The 24,036-nt window shown below is 37.5% G+C and overlaps 1 protein-coding gene across 1 annotated transcript in view; it reads right to left on the reverse strand.

Annotated features, from left to right (window-relative positions):
- LOC115218637 (M protein, serotype 5-like) overlaps nucleotides 1-24,036 on the reverse strand; it is a 943,546-nt gene that overhangs the window by 32,324 nt on the left and 887,186 nt on the right. Inside the window, exon 12 of the mRNA XM_029788558.2 lies at nucleotides 22,042-22,184. Coding sequence (XP_029644418.1) covers nucleotides 22,042-22,184 — 143 coding nt within the window. The remainder of the gene's footprint in view (nucleotides 1-22,041; nucleotides 22,185-24,036) is intronic.

The raw sequence follows: 24,036 nt of genomic DNA on the forward strand, positions 1-24,036 counted from the left end.
ACGGAATAAATTTGAGAAACTGTCCAAATAGAAGGATTTTGAAATTGAAATAAACAGGATATAGGATAGCCAGCGAAGGATTATAAATGCTAGGAGTATGTGGTTTCATTTGTTTAGAATTGTTATTGATACATAATTTTCAGTAATTGATCAATTTACATTATTTAACTTACGGTGGAGTTTTTCACGCTACACCATCATAAAACAAAAACCCTTAATTGCATTCTAAAATATCCCCTATAACAAACAAGCTGTTTATTTCTGTCTCTTTCTCTCTTACTCTCACGTCGTCAGTTTGTATATCACTCTGTTCATCTCTTTCTCTCTCTCTCTCTCTCTCACACACACACACACACACACACAAACAATCTCATTTCCTCACTTTGTCAGTTTGTATATCTCTCTATCCGTCTTTGTCTCTCTCACTGTCTTTCCACACACGCGTGCACAGACAGATACACACACATACACACACAAATAAATGATTTGGGAATAGGAGTCACATAATCAACTTTATTAGCTTACAGCTGTTTCTACTATAAAAAAAAACAGCGCACTCAGAGCCGAGTGCTTGAGGAACATCATACAGCTTCACGTGATTCCTGTTCCTTTGTCATTTATCAATTAGTTTTGTGATCTGTACTCACCTGTCATTTTACTCCAAAGAAAATGTATATTGTTCTAACAGCTGGTTATCTGTATCGCTATACCTAGGTAAAATCATCATCATCATCACCATCATCATCATCATCATCATCACCACCACCATCATCATCATCATCATCATCATCATCATCATCATCATGTATATGTGTGCGTATGTGCGTGTGTATATATGTTATGTATGCATTTATGTATGTCTGTAAGGAGGTAACACACACACATGTATACGTATATATATATATGTATGTATCTATATGTGTATGTATGTGTATGTATGTATATGTGAGTATGAATGTATATGTGTATGTATGTATGTAAGGAGGTATACACTTAGACACGCACAAACACACACATGTATGCGTGGGTATATATATATATATATATATATATATATAATTTATATAAAAGGGCTTAGTAAAATAAATTACTTTGCCGCATACTGAACTCATTAGAAATAGCAGCTAAAAAACTTTTTTAAAGCTATTTCTAATACTTAAAGAAAATCTCTCTCATATATAGTGTTTGCTTATTTCAACTCACAAAAGTTTGGGGGTAAGGACATCGAAAAATCAAATGCTAAGGTTTCGAGAACGTACGTTTCAAGATTAGTCAAAACAACATTTCTATCACGGCTCAGAAATTCCTTGGTTTGGATTTGGAAACACTGAAAATAAGAATGTTCTTATTTTCAGTGTTTCCAAATCCAAACCAAGGAATTTCTGAGCCGATGATAGAAATGTTGTTTTGACAATCTTGAAACGTACGTTCTCGAATAACCTTAGCATTTGATTTTTCGATGTCCTTACCCCCAAACTTTTGTGAGTTGAATTAAGCAAACACTATATATGAGAGAGATTTTCTTTAAGTATTAGAAATACTTTAAAAAAGTTTTTAGCTGCTATTTCAATGAGTTCAGTATGCGGCAAAGTAATTTATTTTACTAAGCCCTTTTATATAATGTATAATTGAATTCGCCTTGAATGGTCCCTTGCATACTGAACACTTGTGAAATTGATTATAATTAATTAATTTTGCCCTCAATTGTTGAAATTATATATATATGTATCGATGTATGTATGTATATATGTATGTGTATGTATGTATATGTGTGTATGTATGTATATGTGTATCTATGTATGTATATGTGTGCATATGTGCGTGTGTATATATGTTATGTATGCATTTATTTATGCATGTATGTAAGGAGGTATACACTTAGACGCACACAAACACACACACACATGTATGCGTGTATATATATATACATATAGGGAGAGTTTACGAAAAAAAAACAAAAGACGAAGACAGGTGGTGTACAAAACAAACAGATGTATTAGTATAACGCTCGGGAATAGAAAAAGTCTTTTACGTTTCGAGCCTACGCTCTTCTACAGAAAGGGACACAGAAAAAACAAGGAGAGAAAAAGATGTGTGTAGTGGCTAACGGCATTCATCTTTCGCTGAAGTACTCGATACGTTATAAGCATGCGGTGTCATTATAATCTTTATTAGAAATAACGTGTTGCAACTGTTTCACACACATTTGACAAAACTGTTTTATGGAAGTAGGTGTAATGTGGCATCGCTAATACAAATATGTGTATGTTTTTGTGTGTATATATGCATGAATATATATGTAGACACACACGCACGCACACACATATATATGTATGCATGTATATGTATATACTTATTAATATATATATGTATATGTGTATATATATATATTAATATATATGTGTGTATGTGTGTAATTATATGTGTGTGTATGTGAAAGTGTGTGAGTATGTGTGTAGTGTGTTTGTGTTTATGTTTGCGTGTGAGGATGAATAACAACGAGAGCCAAAATTAAGAAAATTTTACAAACACATGATAAATTAGCTACAAGCAATTATCAAGAATAGTTTTTTTTTAAAAAAAAGTCAGCGCTGATCGCCAAGCAAAATGTTGTTAAATACTGAGTGACCAAAAGTGTAAATGGTCTCTTATATTCAAGAATCTTGAAATTAGTGTCTACTTCTAATATTTTCTTTCCCCTTTTCCAAATTATTCAAATACTAGGAATATATTATTCACCTAATTTTTCATAGTTATGTAAAATACCCTTCATACGTACTCAAATTCCCCTATGGTGTACTGGTAGATTAGTGAGGGTGCAATGGCCTAGTGGTTAGGGCAGCGTACTCGCGGTTGTAGGATCGCAGTTTCGATTCCCAGACCGGGCGTTGTGAGTGTTTATTGAGCGAAAACACCTAAAGCACCACGAAGCCCCGGCAGTGGCTGGTGGCGAACCCTGCTGTACTCTTTCACCACAACTTTCACTCACTCTGTCTTCCTGTTTCTGTTGTGCCTGTATTTCAAAGGGGCCAGCCTTTTCACACTGTGTTACACTGAATCTCCCCGAGAACTACGTTAAGGGTACACGTGTCTGTGGAGTGCTCAGCCACTTGGACGTTAATTTCACGAGCAGGCTTGTTCCGTTGGTTGGATCAACTGCAATCCTCGTCGTCGTAGCTCTATTTTTTGTTTTTCTGACTAAAATTTAGTGATAAACGAAATAAACACATACATTCAACATCAGACAGTAAGAAGGCATGTAATGTTCTATATTAAGTGTGGCACAGATAGGCCAGTTGAGCAGCTCTCCAGGATGACATTATTTTACATATCGAGCGACAAATATTGATTTCAAATTTTGTCACAAGACCAGCAAGTTCCGGAGAGGGGCTAAGTCGATTACATCGACTCCCAGAGATCAACTGGTACTTATTTTATCGACCCTGAAAGGATGAAAGGCAAAGTCGACCTCGGCGGAATTTGAACTCAGAACGTAAAGGCGGACGAAATACGGCTAAGCATTTTGCCCAGCATGTTAACGACTGCTGCCAGCTCGCCGCTTTTTCAACAACAAATATTAAAGCGAACATCGTAAGAATACTTCTCTCTGGTCCTTCAGAAACCTCATCACTTAGTAACACTCTATAAAGAGAAATTAAGTGAACTCAAGAGGACTACAGAGAAATTATGTATGCCGTCTACATCTCATTGAAAAACGAAAAATTAACAACAACAAAAAAATTGAGATAAATCAAACAGAAAATACCTTTAGAATCAGGTTCCTCCCCCTAAGCCCTAGGATTCATGAGGCCAGTTACTCAGTTTCCATGGCGTATAAGTAGTCGAGATCACATTATTTCCCCTGAACAGGAAAACAGTCCGTTGCAGAGCAGCTTTAAAGGGAGCGGGCAAGTCGATTACATCAATTCCAATGTTTGCCCGATACTTTATTTAATCGATCCCAAAGGGATGAAAGACAAATCTGACCTCGGCGGAATTTGAACTCAGAGCATAAATAATCGGATGAAATGCCACTTAGAATTTTGTCTGACGTGCCAACAACTCTGTCAGCTCGCCACCTCCTTTTAAGATCAAGATCAGTGGTTCACAGCTGGGGTCTACATATTTCTTGGGTGCCCAATATAAGATTTTGTTGTTAAAATTTATCTGCAATAAATCGGTTATACTGCCGCTATGCACAAAATATTTTAATTTTTTTAAATACAATTCCTAATAATATCTAATTATATATTAAAAAAAACTAATAGGATTTTTAAAGACTGAATAACCAGGAGGGCCCATCCGAGTAAAATAAGAATCAAAGGGGTCCATAGGTGAAAAAAAAAAGAAAGACAATCATTGATCTAGAAGAATAGAAATAGGGAGAGTCGTAATGCCTAGGCTTCTCTAAACTAGTAAATTAAGAAGGGAGGTAATCAAACGAGGAACTAAACGAAATAAAACGGTTTGTTCAGTATGATCAAGGCATGAATGCAACACATAAAGAATCAGCCGAAAGAAGAGAAGCCCAAAACAACGTCTCAACGCTCTTGCAAAGAGAAGTCAAGCAAGAGAGCGAAAATGTAGGAACTGGCATCAGAAGCCAAAATACCAATGAAGAATTAGATGAAGAGAATTTCAATAAGGTAGAGAATGATCGTTTTCTAGAAGAGGTTGTTGAAAACATTGTAATCATAAAGAAAGTGTAAATGAACTAACCAAGGTAAGCGACATAAACAAGACGAAAAGAGTAATAATGCTAAAAAAATATTGAACAAAAACAGACGCAACAATCTTATGAAGATGGGAAATGCTGCAATCAAAGACCTTTTCTACACAATTAAGCCTAATTTATCCGAACTCAATCAACTGGTTTATGTTTCAGCCAATCTAATTGAGTCACAATACTCGATCGATAAAAAGAGAAACAGACCTGTGCAGCAGAAGAAACCTGAATAGAACGAAAGGGTGAAAAAAGAAACGGAACGAATGAGAGGAGAAATATCGATTGTGAAGGAACCTAGCTGGAACACAGTGTGAAATCGAGGAAAGCAAGGAAGCTAAAACAAATAAGGGCAAAAGAAAATAGAAGATGTATCACCGAAGAACAACTCAAAGGTGACGGAATAAACGTGCTACAATTATCTAAAGCAAAATAAAAGTCCGAGGTAAATGCCAAAAACAAAATAATAGCCATAAAGAAACTGGTGATCGCGATTGTAATATATTGTTTCGAAATTATCAATTCGGATATAATCGAAATTAAAAGAATAGATACAAAAACCAGAAAAAAAAACACAAGCGTGCAATAAAATGCACCGTCCCAATGCAGATGTTGATCAACTGTACCTGTTGAGAAGCAAGAGACACGGGAGAAAAATGATGTGGAGTGAACTGTCATATAAGACACGGACTATTTTAGATATCTATAAATGGCAGAAAATTTTGATGCTGCCACTAGCTCTAGACTGCGAAAAATACCACACACACACACCACACACACACACACACACACACACACACACACACACACACACACACACACAAACAAACAAAATACAATATTTTGGTAAAAAAAGAAAAGGTGATTTGATGGGATATTCAAATATGCACAGACGAGGAGATAAAGCGAAGCAACAGGACATCATAATAAACACACGAGATCTGTCTTGTTCGCATGTTAATTATTGTACATTGTCCGAATAACAATATTATCTGACTAAAGGAGGTGGAACAGTTCTTCAAATATATAAAGACCAAGAGACCGAAATAGCGAGAACATGGAATATGGACAGAAAAATATCTCAGCCATTGTAGTTCTCAAAGTTATCAAGCGTGATATGGAGAAAATTTTTTAAAAACTTGAAGAATAGCCTGGGAGACATTCCTTAGGTGAAGCTCCAAGGAGATGTCCATATTGTATACATAAAACACTATTTGTGAAAGAAAATCTACTCTACTTCAGAACTGTAGAAAGGTTCCAGTAAAGTATGAGTATCATTAATAGTTATACTGTGAATATTATCTGTGTCTCCACTGTTTGATGTGCGAAGATCTGAGGAATAATGTATCTTACTTGAAAACATGAGTTCTGATCGGAAAGGGTATCCGGGCTTAATATACAGACTCGGGAAGACTCATCCAACCAATGCCAGCGGATGTAAAAATGAAGGTGATAATTAAGATGATAACGACGGCGATGATATTATATGATGTTATAATATTAAACAGTTTAGAACCATAAATGAGGCATTTTTAATAATTCATAGCTAGAAAATGTATATTTTATGAGATACGATATTAAAGATTCGTGTTTATTAATAAATAGTTTAATAGCATGGGGATTTGAAAGAACGGGATTTTAAGGAAATTATTAGAGGGCTGTATCTAAATGTATATAATATGGCGTATCGTGTTTCTGGATCGAAATAAACCTTATGATAATATTATTTTCCAACCTTTTGGACTTGATAAATTAGGTATCAGTACCAGAAGATTTGAGACGTTTTCAGGTGAGATATTCATTAATTTCAAAGAAGTACAAAACTAGTCTCCTTCAAGGTAGGACACCCTGACTTCAATACATTTGTAGAGCCCCAGCCAGTTCGTGAAGGCTCCGTGAAATCTTCCAAATTGGTGTCCATGACCCCTGTCACAGCTTCCTTCCTCTGATGCATCTTGGAGAACAACTAAGTCAAAGGAAGCAAGGTCTGGACTGTAGGCAGGGCGAGGGACAGTTGTGATGCCCATCTTTGTTAATTAGTTGGTTACCAGGATGGAATTGTGCACTGATGCATTGTCCTGGTGCAGGTACCACTGACCATGTGGAAGAGCTCTGGCCTTTTGCGACGAAATCTCTTCCTGAACTCTCTCAAAACCTCCACAAAGTACTTTATCTTGACCGACTGGCCAGGGGGAACCCAGTGGATGTAGATGATGCTCTTGCTGGTGGACTTGCTTTGCCTGGCCTTCTTGGGTCTGGGATAGCTAGGATGCTTCTATTGAGCAATCTGTCTCTTGGTCTCTGGATCATAACAATAGATCCAGCTTTCGTCACAGGTCACCAAAGACTCAGGTACTCTTGCATTAGAGGTAATGAGTTCAACCATCTCCCTGCTGTCACCAACAGCTGTTCGTCACCCACAACTGTTCGTCACCAGGAACAAACTTTGCACGAATTTTGCTCATGTTCAGATTTTCATGAGTAATTTTGTGCGCGCAAACTCCAAACTGTGTGCTTATTGTTCTTATAGGCACACGAACGTCTTCATTAAGGGAACTCTTTTACTCTTTTACTTGTTTCAGTCATTGACTGTGGCCATGCTGGAGCACCGCCTTTAGTCGAGCAAATCGACCCCAGGACTTACTCTTTGTAAGCCTAGTACTTATTCTATCGGTCTCTTTTGCCGAACCGCTAAGTTACGGGGACGTAAACACACCAGCATCGGTTGTCAAGCGATGTTGGGGGGACAAACACAGACACACAAACATATAAACACAAATACATATATATACATATACATATATACGACGGGCTTCTTTCAGTTTCCGTCTACCAAATCCATTCAAGCCATTAGTAGGAGACACATGCCCAAGGTGCCACGCAGTGGGACTGAGCCCTGAACCATGTGGTTCGTAAGCAAGCTACTTACCACACAGCCACTCCTGTGCCTATGCGAACTTTTTCAATCAGCTCAAATGTTCTGACATCCTTCTCACCATCTTTCACCTCTTCACTACCGTACTTGAACCTCTTGTGCCAACAAAAACAAATACTTGGCTGATAAGCAGTTTCATGAGTCTCTGTAGCATTTTTCTTTGCTTAACACAAAACTTTATGGCATGGCGAGCTTCAAAACTGTCTTCACGTCCCGGCTGCATTCTCTAAACTAGTCAGCTGTGAAAGCAGTGTCTAACAGAGTTTATGCAAAATACTGTTACAGTATCTCCTTCAATCTGGAATAAAAAGTTGGCAGATCAGTTTATTAAATGTATAGTAATAAAAACGTCGCCCTTTTCAAGCCTAGCCAGGCTCATGGGCCCGGTTTCCCGGTTTCTGTGGCGCATGTATTCCTCCCAGCTGGACGGGACGCCAGTCCATCGCAGCGTTACTCAAGAAACAGGAAGAGAAAGTTGGGGCGAAAGAGTACAACAGGGGTCACCACCACACCCTGCCGGAGCCACGTGGAGCTTTATGGTGTTTTCGCTCAATAAACACACACAACGCCCGGTCTGGGAATCGAAACCGCAATCCTCCGACCGCGAGTCTGCTGCCCTAACCACTGGGCCATTGCGCCTCCACTAAATGTATAGTAATGATATATTAAAATTACAACAACCTCGGAGAGTTATAACTGCCGTTCCTAAAAATGTCTCAAAACTTCTAGAATGGATCTCATATATTGTGACTGACGAATTAGCCTTTAGAAGATATTTTGTACACAACCCTTTTATATCACTGAATACTGCGTCATTAGTTTCATTTGTATCAGATCCTTACAGTAACATTCGTTAACCCTATCCACAAGGACTTCTTCAACCGTAGTTAGGCCTTAAAGGAAAAGCACATTTTAAATGGAAAAATATGAAGAAAACATTGCAGTTATCAGATATCAACCATATCAGCCTTGGAGTTATTTCTCATCTTCTTTAAGTTTTTGAGTTCTATTTCCATGGAAACTGCTACAACTGGAAGTGGGAATTGTCGGTAAAAACTGACCATAAAAGATTTTCGGCAAGTTCGTTACACTTGGCTTTGAATACTCCTTGTATGTTGGTATCAGGTGACCACAAGTGATCTTAAATGATCAGCTATGGTTCTACATGGATGGCTTTGGGTAGAATAATAAGAATTGACCGTGGTCGCTTATGAGTCAATTGGAAAAAGAGAAAAGGCTTACAGATAATTTTGGAAAAATCTGTAACTGCTGATAAACAACGGAAAAGAGCGCATTGTTTTCAGTATTAGTCCCTTTTGGAGCTGGCTGCTAACATATTTACAATATTCTTGGTAATTAGAAAGCACTTAACTTTCAGTTCTATATTTAAGAGATGAGGAATTATGTAAATTTTTTACATTATTTTCATTATTTACATTTGACGGATATTTCTTCTCATCTTGTTTGATATACCCTGATATACCCTGATATACCCTCCAGCCTTCCTGAGGTGTCTTGGGGAAATTTCGAACCTGGGTTCTCATTCCTAAGGTATTTTTCGATCTTCTTCTTCTTCTTCTTCTTCTTCTTGTTATTCAGGCCCTAAGAAAATATTAGATTTATAAGCCCTATAAATTCACTCCATAATTGCCACGGGCATATGGCTTAGTGGTTCCGAGTTCGATTCCTTAATGACAATAATAATAATAATAACATAGAAAAGTACCTTAGGAATGAGAATCCAAGTTCGAAATTTCCCCAAGACATCTGATGAAGGCTGGAGCCGAAACGTTGTGTTAACAACAAACAAGATGAGGACAAATATCCGTCAAATGTAAATAATGTAAATAATGTAGCACTTAACTTTCTAGGCGGTCACAGATAGTTTAATCAAAATTAAAAAGTGACATTAAACATATAGGAACAGATACATACAAGTTGACGTGCGGGATTACTGGCGGCCTTGCGTTAGTTTTTTCTTTTTCTGTAAAATCTAAAACAGCTAACAACAACGGCAGGGATAGTGTAGGTTATTAACAGGAACCTTCTAACTGATGACTTGACATCAGATGATAGTTGATCTTGCACGGGGTGGGAGCAGAGAAGATGGACGTTTTTGAAAAATTCACAAAATCATTAATTTTAGCTGCAAACAAATTTTATTGACAGCAATTTGTTCGTCTTGAATTTGTGAAAATTAAGTGTGGAAAAGAACATCCATCATATGGTGTCCATTTTTATTGATGCTTTTCTGAAGGCGTTCTTGGAAGATGGCCTCCACGCATCCAGCATTGCTCTGTCGATTCCTTCAAATCGTCCAATGTACGGGGCTTATGCACATACACACGTGCTTTGAGGTCTTCCCACAAGAAATAATTACACATGGAGACAAATCAGGGGACCGAGAGAGCCAAGGAGTGTCAGCAAGCCTGGAAATGAGGTGGTCACCGAAGAGAGGGCGAAGAATGTCCATTGATGCTCTGGCTGTGTGAGACGTCGCCCCATCCTGCTGAAACTACACACGTCGAATCGGCATACGTTTTCATTGTAATTCAGGCACAAAGAAGTTGTTTATCATCTCGATGTAACACTCGGAGTTCATAGTAAAAACATTTCCCTTATTGTCTTCAAAAAAGTAAGGACCGATAACGACATCTTTTCCAACATCACACCAGACCGTAATTTTGGGCTGTTCAGTGGTCTTTCGTACAGTTCTCTCGGATTTTCAAGAGCTTAATAACAACAGTTCTGTTGATTAACCATGCCATTGAGATGAAAATGAACTTCATCACTCATTAACAAAATGAGGTTGTCATTTGCCTCAAAAATTGCTTCCATCTGACGTGCAAAGTTAAGTTGCTGTGCATAGTCCCATGGTTTCAACTGTTGCCCAGTGATCAATTTGTACGGGAGGAAATGCAGGTATTCATGCAAAATGCACCTTACCGATCGACTACCGATGCCAAGTTCAGTAGAATGCTTTCGAGCAGAGCGATTCGGACTCCGTAACAAAGCTTGTCCGACGCGTTCCACATTTTCCGGTGTCCGTACTGTTCGTGGCGCCCCCACCGGTCTCCTATTCATTAGTGTACCTATTCACCCAAAATAAGTTTGTGTTACGGTTGGGAACAGTCTGATATCGGTGAATGTTAAAGTGGCGACGAAACCCACGCTATTCTTCACGTAGCTGTCGTAGACAAACACGCGATGCTCCATCGTCCACAGCACCATGGCATCACCTGAAAAGAAAAAACTAATACGAAGGCATCGCGAACCGGAAGGTACCTGTCGAATATATGTCCCTCCTCCTCGGATTGAGTAATAGCCGTTTCAAAAACGCCCGTCCTCTCAGCCCCACCCCATATAAAATGGTAGTGAGTGATCACGCGCAGTTTTAGGCAGCTTGGTAACAGTTTTCCAAACACTGTCTGTAGATAGTTAGTGATTTTAAAGTATTTAATCAGCGTAAGTTAATGTCCCTTATGGTAGGTGATCTGAGTGTGTTATAGGGATGACGGTTCAAGAAGCTGGATTAGTAACCTAATCTTGGCATCTGTTATATTAATCAGGAAATATTACCGAGGGAAAAAAATTAGATCAGTTTTAGAACAGAGCTTTATACTAATACCATTTTCTCCAGAAAATATATTTCCACACCATCTCAGTTACCTCAGTTACCTTGGCATTTGTTGTATTAATCAATGAAAATCAATTTTGTGCAATGATGACCTCTCAGCTCCAACTTGATTCTTCTAACACAACCAACAAGGTTTTGGTCCCTTTTCATCTTATGATTAATTGAATCATTAATATTCAAACAGGCAGCCTAGTTTCTGGTTGATAACAAGAACTTTGCAACTTTAGACAATCAAGGGGAAAAAATATCACAATAAACTTGACTTTTTTTTTTCATTTTCATGATTCAAAGTAATTAAAACTGTTTTTTTTTAATGAAAACAAACAAAAGCAAAATATTTAAATATTCATCATTATTTTGTGAAGTTAATTTTCTGTAGCTATGATTTATAGGATGATTGCTGCAGCTTCCCATATTACTCTTTTGATTGAGGGTCTTTTATTTTATCATCATCATGCCTGAAGAAAAAGGGCACTGACCACAGCTTACAGGTGTTCTCTAAGATCAGAAGGTGAATTAGATTGCTACGGTTTGTTTCAAGTAATTCAAATAACAAAAGAAATTCTCAAGGAGCTTTGATGTTGGTTGGAGAGGATTGTCTATGTTTGTATAAAATATGTTATAGCATAAAACTAACCATGAAAACAGTTGTCTGGTAGTTATGACAATTCTTTTTTTTTAAGTATGACTTTATAATTGATAGAAATCTTACATGGGGCTATCTTTTAAATAGCATTTTTAGAAAAGGCATTCTGATATTAGAATTCTTAGATATGGTTGTCTAATAGAAAGAATTCTGTTTACATGTACTGAATATGATATTTAACCTCTTTACAACTGAACCATTAATAGTTTATACCATTCTAATTCTGTTTATTGCAATTGGTCCTTCCTTTACTGATTAGTGATATTCGTTATTTCTACAGAAATATAAAACCACACACGGAACCAAATCTATGTTTGTTTTGCGCTTATATAATTTAATGTCTCACAAAATAATGTTATATTAAATCAGCGTCTGATATCCAATTAAAATCTAAACTATTTCTGTAACTGCCTGTCAATTTTTAAGAACCAAAACTACTGCAGTCAGGTTTTATAGCCGGAAGATTGCGTGGATCCACACTGAAAGAATTACACAAATGGATTCTTCAGGAACATACACAACGTAATGAATACCAATACTAATTTCTGAATTCCTTAAAGCTAAATAAAAGAGGGAAAGAAATTGAGATAATTGGAATGGAAAAACCGAGGATTTGTATGTCAGCCATTACAGATGTGGATCCTGACCTGTCATCAGTTAATTTGCCACATTACTAACACTATAAAGTTAATCTGCCGTATGACAAGAAGACTTGAATAACAAATATTACAGTATTTAGTTGCATGAAGCTGCTGTCACTGTGATTTTGATGTTCATTTCTCTGTTGCGGTGTGTAATTGATACAAATGCTTGACTGACAAATTAGTTCCCCATAAATAGCCACCAGACTGTTCGTCTCTCTGTCGGTAAGGCCAGAGAACAGGAAAGTGAATACGACCAATAACGCCGTCTCTTTGTCTGTCAACTGTTACGGTTGCTCAGATCTCTGTCATGTGTTGGCGATTTCATGCTTTACTGCATTTTGTGGCAGAGGTGTCCATATAAAGTGTTTCCCCTTCATTGCCAGCGGTCTATAGTGCCAGTGAACCAAAGACTTGTGGTAAACGAAGGATTACAGAAATGTTAAGAAGGCATAAAACAATTTGCGAAATTCTATATTTACAAATCTCTTAAATATCAGTGATTTGATCTATTGATGCATCTTGATTCAATATTGGTAACAATGACTGCAACAGCAACAAAAACACCTACAACACAGTAGCAGCGACAGCAGAAGCAGCAACAACAGCAGCAGTAGCAGCAGCAACACTAGCAGCAGTGTCAGAATCAACTGCAGCGGCTCAACAACCATAGCAACGCAGTAGCAGTAAGGACAGCAGCAACGAAAACAACGACTCTTTTACTCTTTTACTTGTTTCAGTCACTTGACTGAGGCCATGCTAGAGCACCGCCTTTAGTCGAGGAAATCGGCCCCAGCACTTATTCTTTGTAAGCCTAGTACGTATTCTATCGGTCTCTTTTGCCGAACCGCTAATGTTACGGGGACGTAAACACACCTGCATCGATTTTCAAGCGATGTTGGGGGGGGGGGGCAAACACAGACGCACAAAGACACACACATATGTATATATACATATACATATATACGACGGGCTTCTTTCAGTTTCCGTCTACCAAATCCACTCACAGGGCTTTGGTCGATCCGAGGCTATATGCCACGCAGTGGGACTAAACCCGGAACCATGTGGTTGGTTAGCCGCAGCAGCAGCAGCAACAACAACAGCAACAACTGCAACAACAGGAAAAACAAAAACATTTTTTTTACTGCAGGCACAAGGCCTGGAATTTTGGGGGAGGGGTAGCTGATTACACCGTCCCTATTGATCATCTTGTACTTTTTTTTATCAACCCCAAAAGGATGAAAGGTCGATATCGGTGAAATTTGTACTTAGAACGTAAAGACGGACAAAATGCTGCGTCTACGCTGTTGCTTAGCTTGCAAGAAATAGCAGCCAAATTTCACTCAAATCATATTCTACCATCGTAAAAAATAAAGAACATATTGAGTAATATCGTCTTGCATCGACTATGTCTTATGAAAACATGGAGTGGTCAGGACAGGAGCGTCTTTGATCATAGATTTGCTCAATCAAATCTGGAGCTAAACAGTAGCAATGACAAGTACATGTGCAAACGAGGGAGCCTCTTCATAGTCGTCTGTTGCCAATGATCATGAGATCTCCCTCATATCACCCTCTGCCGTCTTTAAAACGGGAACACAAGTTATCTCAGGTTACGGCTACTTCGTGTTACAGGATTCAGTAGTTACGGAAATTGCAAAGTATAACACTAATTTGGGAAATACGAACTGAAATTTCGCTTTTACGGGAACTGGAATAAATTTAAAAACCACGCTTTCTTTTTAGACAAAACACCACTTCTCGACTTATTAGCAAAGACGAAAGCAGTTAATTTGAAAACTAGAGACACAGCATAAAGAGACATATATAAATATACATGAACACGCACAGATGTGTGTGTGTGTGTGAATCTGTACGTATTTGAGCTTCTTCACGGCTCTTACTTTATCTATCTATCTATCTATCTATCTATCTATCTATCTATCTATCTATCTATCTATCTATCTATTTATCTATCTATCTATCTAGCACCAGAATTTAGTATGGTATTATCCATACAATTTAAAATAAGGTGATTATAATCAAAATAAGCAACAAGGATATCCAGAGATAATGCAGGACGATCGTTTCATGCGACTCTATTTAATTGAACAATGCAAACATGACATCAATTTAAAATGTAGTTTGGAGATTTTGATAAAATTATACTAATGTGTCCTTAAATTTAATTAAAATTCTATGTTTTTGTGCAGCTGAAGATTGCTCTACATTTTAAATTGATGTAATGTTTTCATTGTTCAATTAAATGGAGTCGCATGAAACGATCGTACTGCATTGCCTCTGGATATCCTTGTTGCTTATTTTTATTATCTATCTATATAAAGTAATCATGATCTCTAACTTAACCAAGATTACTTCTGTCGCTATTAATAATTTTTTTAATAAACCGACTGGCTATTTGCGATATCAGTGCCTCAATAGACACTAATATTCTATATATCGTTGACGTGAGATTCTGCTGTTATCGTGCTGATGGGTATCTGTCACTGAAGAACTCATAGGAAGGTGAAACCACGTGATGTGAGAATTCTGGCGGGCGTAGCAGTCGATTCTCGGCTGTCAATGATATTATTTCGAGTGCATTTATGCACCTCAGGCTGTTTTCAGAGATTCGCTCAAGGTAAATAATGCCTCATTTTGTGTTCTAAAACACCTTCCACGTTCTTTAAGTTAGAGATCATGATTACCGTTTGATATCAGTACTGCTTCTGTCGCTATTAATTATATATATATATATTGAATAAGATAGAGTCTAGAAGGAGTACTGTTAGACAGTTATTTATAATCACTATACATGTTTCTGTACCACATAGCTCTTCCTATATAGATGATTTAAATTATGCAACGTTTTGGGATCCACTTGTATTTCATCTGGTGATACCCAATTGCTGTCTCCGTTAGTTACAAGACCTTCGATTTCGATGTTAACACGTCCATCTGCCTAAACCTAGACTTGGAAGTATGCCGTAATACAACCGGCTATTTGCTAATTCTATGGGTGAACGAACTCTATTTTGTACTCTGCTATCTTTCTAACGTAATACACCTTCACACACACATACTTTTAATATAAGGAAAAAATTTTATTAAAAATGTTATCAGTGGGCAGCATATGAAAAATACCTTTTAAGGTGAAAATTATAAATTGTATTTATAAATATGTATATATATATATATATAATATATATATATATATATATATATATATATATATATAATATATATATATATATATATATATAATATATATATATATATATATATATACATATACATATATATATGTAGATATATATACGTATATGTTTTTGTATATGTGTATATGTATGTATGTTTATATATATATATGTATATGTATATCTATGTATGTATAGGAAAATGATGATATATATGCATATCAACCCTCACTACCACCGCTCTCTATCTTCAGAACCAACACAGACACCATCAACGCCAAAATCGATACATCACCAACCCACTAACTCCTTAATGGCAAACAACAACTGCAACAATAACATAAACAAAATAATGAAATCTGTCTAAAAAAAAAAGAAGCAAAATTCAATAAAAGCAAAAATATCAATCATACGAGATAAGAATGTCCTGTAGGGTGTTTTAAATTCTAAATGAAATGGCTGAGAAAGGTGAACCGAATGAGAGTGGAGAAGATTGTGAAAAAATGGAGGGAAGATAATATATGCATGTATGCGTGTATGTATGTGTTTTCTTTAAGATTTATTTAAGATTTCGTTTTTATTTGGGGAATTCAAGCTGGCTACTAACCAAGTGGCAAGGCTCTTTCGTTCCAGTTACGGCAAATATTAGGAGTTTTTGAGATCGTCTGAATTGATTGATGTGTGTGTATATGCATATTTGTGCTCATGAATAATTTGTATTTGTGTGGTGGATATGCATTTCACTTTAATATATATAGGTGTTTGTGCTTTACACATTTTACACTATGCTATGCTAGTATTTATACTTCACTCTTACGTGTGTTCATGCATTCCATATGTATACGTATGTTCGTATGTTCGGTTCAAGAAATTTTAATGGGAGTTGGGTCCCTGGGGCATTTTATATGTTTTTCATGTTTGGCATAGGAAATTCAATAGTGGGTATTGATGAAATTTTTTTAGTTTTATTTAGGTTCTTCTTAAGACAATCCAAGCCAGTCCTTAACAAAATGACAACAGTTTTGAGTTAAGAGGGTTCCCGGTGTTTGTAAATATGTGTTGGTTGAGCTGTCGATGTACACATCCAAGTGTATGCATCTATTCACCTAAAGAATCTCAAATGGAGAATCTTTGGTATGTCTTACAAATCTTCATTGTGTCATTAATAAATTGGATTTGGAGAACCCGCGTCAGTTCTTTTGCTCTTTCTACGAAAAACCTAGTATTTCTAGGATTTTGTGTAAATTTGTTGGTACGTGATCTAATCTACTACCTATGATGATAAGTACAAATAAGAATTCTTATTATCATAGGTACATTAGGTTACGTACGGTTGTGTGCATACATCAATGAGCGTGGATCAAAAGAGGAGAGCCATAGGGTTGCTAGCTGGCCATCTGGACACAAGCTGGGATCTGATCAGCCCCAGCTGGGTCACCAGGAGGAGGGTGTATGATGTTGAAAGACCCGATACAACCGATGATAACAGGCACATGACTGAAGATGTGTCCTCATCGGTGTATGCACACAACAGTAAGTAACCTAATGTACCTATTACGATAGATACAAATAGGAATTTATAGCCAGAGTACATGAGTTGTAAGTTCTGCATTAATTCGCCATAAATTTTCTCTTTCTTCCTGGACTTTTGATTATACAGTTACATTCGTTTGGCAGCTAATCTCTGCAACAATGCATGACTTTTGTTCTCTGGCCAACAGAACAATATCAGTACATTATTTACATTATTTACATTCGATGGATATTTGTCCTCATTTTGTTTGTTGTTAACACAACGTTTCGGCTGATATACACTCCAGCCTTCTTCGGGTGTCTTGGGGTGTCTTCGAAATTTTCCCAAGACACCTGAAGAAGGCTTAAACGTTGTGTTAATAATAAATAAGATGAGGACAAATATCAGTCGAATGTAAATAATGTACATAATTCCTCATCTCTTAAATATAGAACTGTTTGCACCAAATTGATGTTTTAATGGAATGTTTTAATGGAGTTGTTTTTAAAGTAGTCAATACCTGTTGCTTCTGACATGCCCTTGATGTATATGTCAGGGCAATCCTTTTGGTGGACAACATTGAAAATAGTCTTTGCAACTATATCATGCATCGAGAGTAGATAGTATTGCATAGGCATTTTGGGAGAGCTGATGATGATGATGTGGAGGATATCTTCCACACCGGTATAGCAGAGCCGATATCTTATCAACAACGTGGATTATTGGTGGTATCTTTGTCCTAGTTTATCAACTATTTAGCAGCTATCTCCTGTTTCTGGATCGCGAAGGTATATTCTTCTAGGTAGGATGTAATGTATCTATCACAAGTCCAAGAAAGACTATTCTTCTTGTCAGTGCTGTTGTTATCCTCTAGTTTACGGGATATCTACCCATGCATTGCTTTTTGTTGGTATGATGCCTGCTTCTTCTCCAAGCTTCTGTTTAGGTAGGCCAGGCCAGCCTTCTTTGGGTCGCATGAGATAGTTATATTCTCAGAGTACCTGAACAGTAGTTCTTCTCCAACTCTGAAGATGTTGTTGCTCTCACTCATTTCTTTCTTTACTGTTCAGCCGCTGTTGCCTGAGTGATACAATGCGACATTTGAAGGCTGATTGGACCGACCTTATGCCTCCACCAACATCACTTCGTCTGACATAGATCCTATCGATGTCACCATTAGTGTGGAAACTGCCAATGGTGGCCAGTACCTTCCTAGTTTTGATGTCCAGGCTGCGGATCTCGTCAAATGTTCAGTCCAATATCCCAAATATTGGAACTAGCTCTGGCACTGCAAAACTATTGTGAGCTATGGTCTTGTTTAATGCAATTAGCTCTGTGTTCCATATTTTTCGGAGTCTACAGAAGTACTCTATTGTTATTCTGGCTTTAGTAACAGCACCAATGTATGCTAACATTCATATTTCTTTACTGTCCACAAGGGGCTACAAACAGTGGGTGGGGACAAACAAGGACAGACGAACGGATTAAGTCGATTATATCGACCCCAGTGCGAAACTTGTACTTATTTAATCGAAAGTCGACCACGGTGGAATTTGAACTCAGAACGTAGCGACAGACGAAATACCTAATTCTTTACTACCCACAAGGGGCTAAACATAGAGTGGACAAACAAGGACAGACAAACGGATTAAGTCGATTACATCGACCCCAGTGCATAACTGGTACTTAATTTATCGACCCCGAAAGGATGAAAAGCAAAGTCGACTCGGCGGAATTTGAACTCAGAACGTAACGGCAGACGAAATACTGCTAAGCATTTCGCCCGGTGTGCTAACGTTTCTGACAGCTCGCCGCCTTAAATGCTAACATTCTTATCGATTCCGAGGTACTTGTAGTTTTCATAATTAAAGATAGGGGAGACAGACAAGCCGTTGATGTACATGTTTTCGTCGAGCCGAGAATCTTAATGAGAATGTTGTGGCTAGTTCTAATTGACTGTTGATGTCTCTTATATTACCAAAATATATCTTTAGGTCAGCAACAAAAATGCGTGAGTGACGTTAATTTTATTCTTTTCTGCATATCTCAGCATGTAGCCTTGGCATTTTGTTAACGGGGTTGACAAAGGGCTCACTGATACCACAAACAACATTGCCAGTAAACTATGACTTTCGAATACATCAGAATGACTCTAGATCTTCGTAGGAAGGAGTATTTGCTGTCTTGATGGCGTCACCTTTCATATTACAATATACAGTTTGTGGGTTTCGGGCATACTTGCGGTTGATCATCTTTCGTTCATGAATTTTTTTTTAAATATGAAGTTTTCCACTTACCGCTTGTTGATCGTGTTCGAGAGCGATCAGTTTGCTTGTGAGCGTTTCTTGGCGGTAATTCCCATACAATTTGGGGAATCTATCATGCAGTCGTAGCTGGCGATTCGTGAATTCATTTTTTGCCTTGTATGTATATATATGTATATATAATAGGAAAATATATACAATCTCACAAACACATTTATACAAACCTTATTTTACGTATTGTAGTAAATGTGTCCTCATATTTGTATACACAAACCCTGTTCTGTCTAATTATCATTGCATTATCCAAAAAAAAAACCAAAAAAACTAGGAAACGTCTATTTTCTGTTGGTTCGTAGGGAAAAAAAAATGAAAAGAAAATGGCGCATAATTTATTATAGTGTTCAACTGTCCTATCTTTTACTATTTTCAAGGGAAGTAATCCATTTTGGCTCAGTATTATCCTTTGGATCGGTCTCTTTTACTCTCATCTGTTGATGCACAGTTACTGCAGTACAATATAGCACGACATTTATTATCCAAAAATTGGGAGCTTGAATTTGAGCTGTTCGTTCTCTCGCAATTTCGTTGATCGCGACTGACATCAGGTCGGTAGATTTTTTTCCTAATTCGTGTCGGCATCGTTCTCTCATGCAGCGCCTTATGTATATAAGTAGTCAATTTTTGCTTGAACTTCGATGCAAGCTGTGATTTTAGTACTTTATATTCTTCACTTTTTTTGTAAGATCATAAGTGGTTATCGCATGTCTGTATAATGGTGGTGGTTTGTTATTTTCGTCTTGGTCGTGTTTCTTGTCATTCATATTCACTTCGGGGAAAAGTGTACTGTGTTGTTGTATTATCATTCGTGCATTTTGGCCGAGTGATTCTGTTCGGTAGGGTGACATATTTCTTTTCAAGAGAAGTAGCTTGCAAATGTAATTGTTTCTCTGAAGAATTTCGAATGTTGAATGCTTGGTGTTTCTTATCCTAATATTTTTTTATGGCAGCGAGCTGGCAGAAACGTTAGCATGCCGGCTCAAATGCTTAGCGGTATTTCGTCTGCCGCTACGTTCTGAGCTCAAATTCCGCCGAGGTCGACTTTGTCTTTCATCCTTTCGGGGTCGATTAAATAAGTACCAGTTACGCAGTGGGGTCGATATAATCGACTTAATCCGTTTGTCTGTCCTTGTTTGTCCCTTCTGTGTTTAGCCCCTTGTGGGTAGTAAAGAAATAGGTATTTCGCCTGTCGTTACGTTCTGAGTTCAAATTCCGCCGAGGTCGACTTTGTCTTTCATCCTTTCGGAGTCGATTAAATAAGTACCACTGGGGTCGATGTAATCGACTCAATCCCTCCGTCTGTCCATGTTTATCCCCACTATATTTAGCCCCTTGTTGGCAATAAAGAAATAAATATTCATTAAGTCTCCTCATGTTGCCTATCGAGGGATCTTCCTTAGCATTTCTGAAGAACTGGTCTAGGTCTTGGTTAAGTACGAAAGTCCACCGCAATTTCTTCCAATAGTTCTGCAATTTGCCACAACTGACTCCGGGTCCTTTTATCGCCATGATGTATTTTCCACGTGGTATGGATTTCACAATTTGATTGCTGCTACGATCTTTTCAAAATGATTGTTTCTTTGCATTTACTCAAAGGAAATAACGAGTTCTTTCAGCGGAGTTGTATGAATGGACAAAACTATAGGGGATAGCATTCATTATCTGGGAGAATGAATAGTCACCTGTGCTAACGCCATGATTGATTATGTATGTTTACACGTATGTGTGTGTGTGTGTGTGTGTGTATGTATGTATACTGCATGTATGTATGTATTTATGTATGGCTGTATTTCCCTCTTCTATCAGTCTCTCTTTCTTTCTTCTCTTTCTCTTTCTGGCAGAGAACAAGAAGCACAAAAGAGAGGCGAAAAAGAGGGAACTTTTTTGTCGAGGGGGAGTGATAATAATATTGCATTTTGTTTTTATCGTCACGGATTGAGTCCATGAACTTCTGATACCGATGAATCTGATAGGGTAACGTCTCTGTTGAACACGTGACACAGAGCATGGCAAGAAACAGAAAGGGGGAGAGAGAGAGAGAAGGAAAGAGAGAGAGAGAGAGAAGGAAAGAGAGAGAAAGAGAGAATTGAAATAAATAATCGGGGAGAACGAAACACAGTGGGCAGATAAGAATGAGCGAGTGTACGAGAGAGAGAGAGAGAGAGAGAGAGAGAGAGGGAGGGGGAAGAGAGAGAGAGAGACGAGAAGAGAAAAGAAAGGGAAACCGAGTGAAAGAATGAGAGATAGAGAATCTTTTCTATTCTAGGCACAAGGCCCGAAATTTTTGGGGCGGCGGGCCAATCGATTAGATCGATCCCAGTACAAAACTGGTACTTAATTTATCGACCCCGAAAGGATGAAAGGCAAAGGCGACCTCAATGAGAGATAGAGAATGAGAAAGAAATGTAAATAGTTGTAAAAGCCATACTTGGTTTTTGGAGAGAAAACTTCTGGAAACATTTGCCTTCTCAAGCTGGTTGTGTCACTTTGAGCCAGACACTTCACCTTGTTTGTTAGATCATGTATAGTCTTAGTACACTGGTGTTGTTCCTTGCTGAGTAAGTTGATTTCCTGCGATGACAAATTGCACAATAATCATTACACCTGCAAGCACAATATACATTACACCTGTATGCACAATAAACATTACACCTGTACTTCTATGGAGGTGATACCACTATCAGCCATAACTCAGTACAAAAATGTTTTTCCCACATGATATAAATAATTGCTGTTACTTTAAAAGCTGATATTTTAGTTTCTCCGTTGCCATATGTAAGTTATATTAGCCAACCGGAAATTTTAGTAAATCAGAGACAAGTAGTCTGTGAGCCATTTTTGGCTATTTAAACCTCAGTGAAAATGTTTGTTTTCAAATCTCTATTATTCTTCACCAGCAGCGATGTGTAATCTGATTTTGCGAGTAGACAACGTCTATCATGACGTTTCCTCGACAGAATAACTTTTAAAATCACATACGTTTTCTATCCGATGCTCTCCATCATCTACTGGTAAACATGTTGACTTTACAAACACAAACGCGTGTGTGCTCTTTCTATTATACTTTTTGTAAACAGTTATTCAATTAACTTTATATAATAGGAAAATATATACAATCTCACAACACATTTATACAAGCGTTATCTTACGTATTGTATTAAATGTGTCCTCATATTTATATACACAAACCCTGTTCTGTCTAATTATCATTGCATTATCCAAACAAAAAAAAAAAACTGGGAAACGTCTATTTTCTGTTGGTTCGTAGGAAAAAAATGGAAAAGAAAATGGCGCATAATTTATTATTGCTGTTTATCTCTACAAACAAAGAAAGACGCGTGGCATAATGATTAGGGTGTTTCATTCACGATCGTTGTTTCGATTCCCGGGAGCTGCATTGCGTTCTTTGGGTCGCATGAGATAGTTGTATTCTCAGAGTACCTGCACAGTAGTTCTTCTCCAACTCTGAAGATGTTGCTCTCACTTTTGAATATGCATAGAATGAAATCATTTCTTTCTTTACTGTTCAGCATACAGCTGACGATATGCGAACATTGTGGTAAGGAGATAAATACTACATTTTGATAAGCTTTACCTCTTGTTTACATTTTTTTTTATAGCTTATGTACGTTTATAGATATATATGTTTTCTTCTATGTTTAATTATTTGAAGGCTTCTTGTAAAGAAGGAGCTGCTTTTTAAGAAAGATACAAAACTCCGTCGCTGGAATGTAGATGACAAAAACAATATCATAGTTTAGACTTGAAAAAAGTCTTGCATATTTGTGCTGTTCCACTTATAACTGTAATTTGTAAAGTGAGAGTTTATCCACATTGTCACTAAGGCATTTACTCACGACATCAAATGCACCAATATTGGCATTGGCATTAATGTGAATTTATAATCTGCGTTGAGAAGTTGGGGATTCGAGAGAAGCTGGAAGCTTCAAAGCAGTTGTCTGTAGTTATCCGTTTTCTGTTCGATATTCACCTCAGCAGGACCGCTGACTTCTCTGACATTACATGCTTTTCTTTGTCTGATCCAAACAACGATATCTGTATGTATGTATGCATGCATCTATCCATGTATGTATGTATGTATATATATATATGTATACATGTATGTATGCATGCATACATGCATGTATGTATACATGGATGGATGCATGTATGGATGTATGTATGCATGTATGCATGTTTGTATGTATACATGCGCGTGTACACGGCAGACTTCTCAGTTTCTTATTTGTTTATTGCCCACAAGGGGCTAAACATAGAGGGGACAAACAAGGGCAGACAAAGGGATAAAGCCGATTACATCGACCCCAGTGCGTAACTGGTATTTAGTTTATCGACCCCGAAAGGATGAAAGGCAAAGTCGACCTCGGCGGAATTTGAACTCAGAACGTAAAGACAGACGAAA

This window comes from Octopus sinensis, linkage group LG1 (genome assembly GCF_006345805.1).
Source record: "Octopus sinensis linkage group LG1, ASM634580v1, whole genome shotgun sequence".
NCBI classification, from domain to species: Eukaryota; Metazoa; Mollusca; class Cephalopoda; order Octopoda; family Octopodidae; genus Octopus; species Octopus sinensis.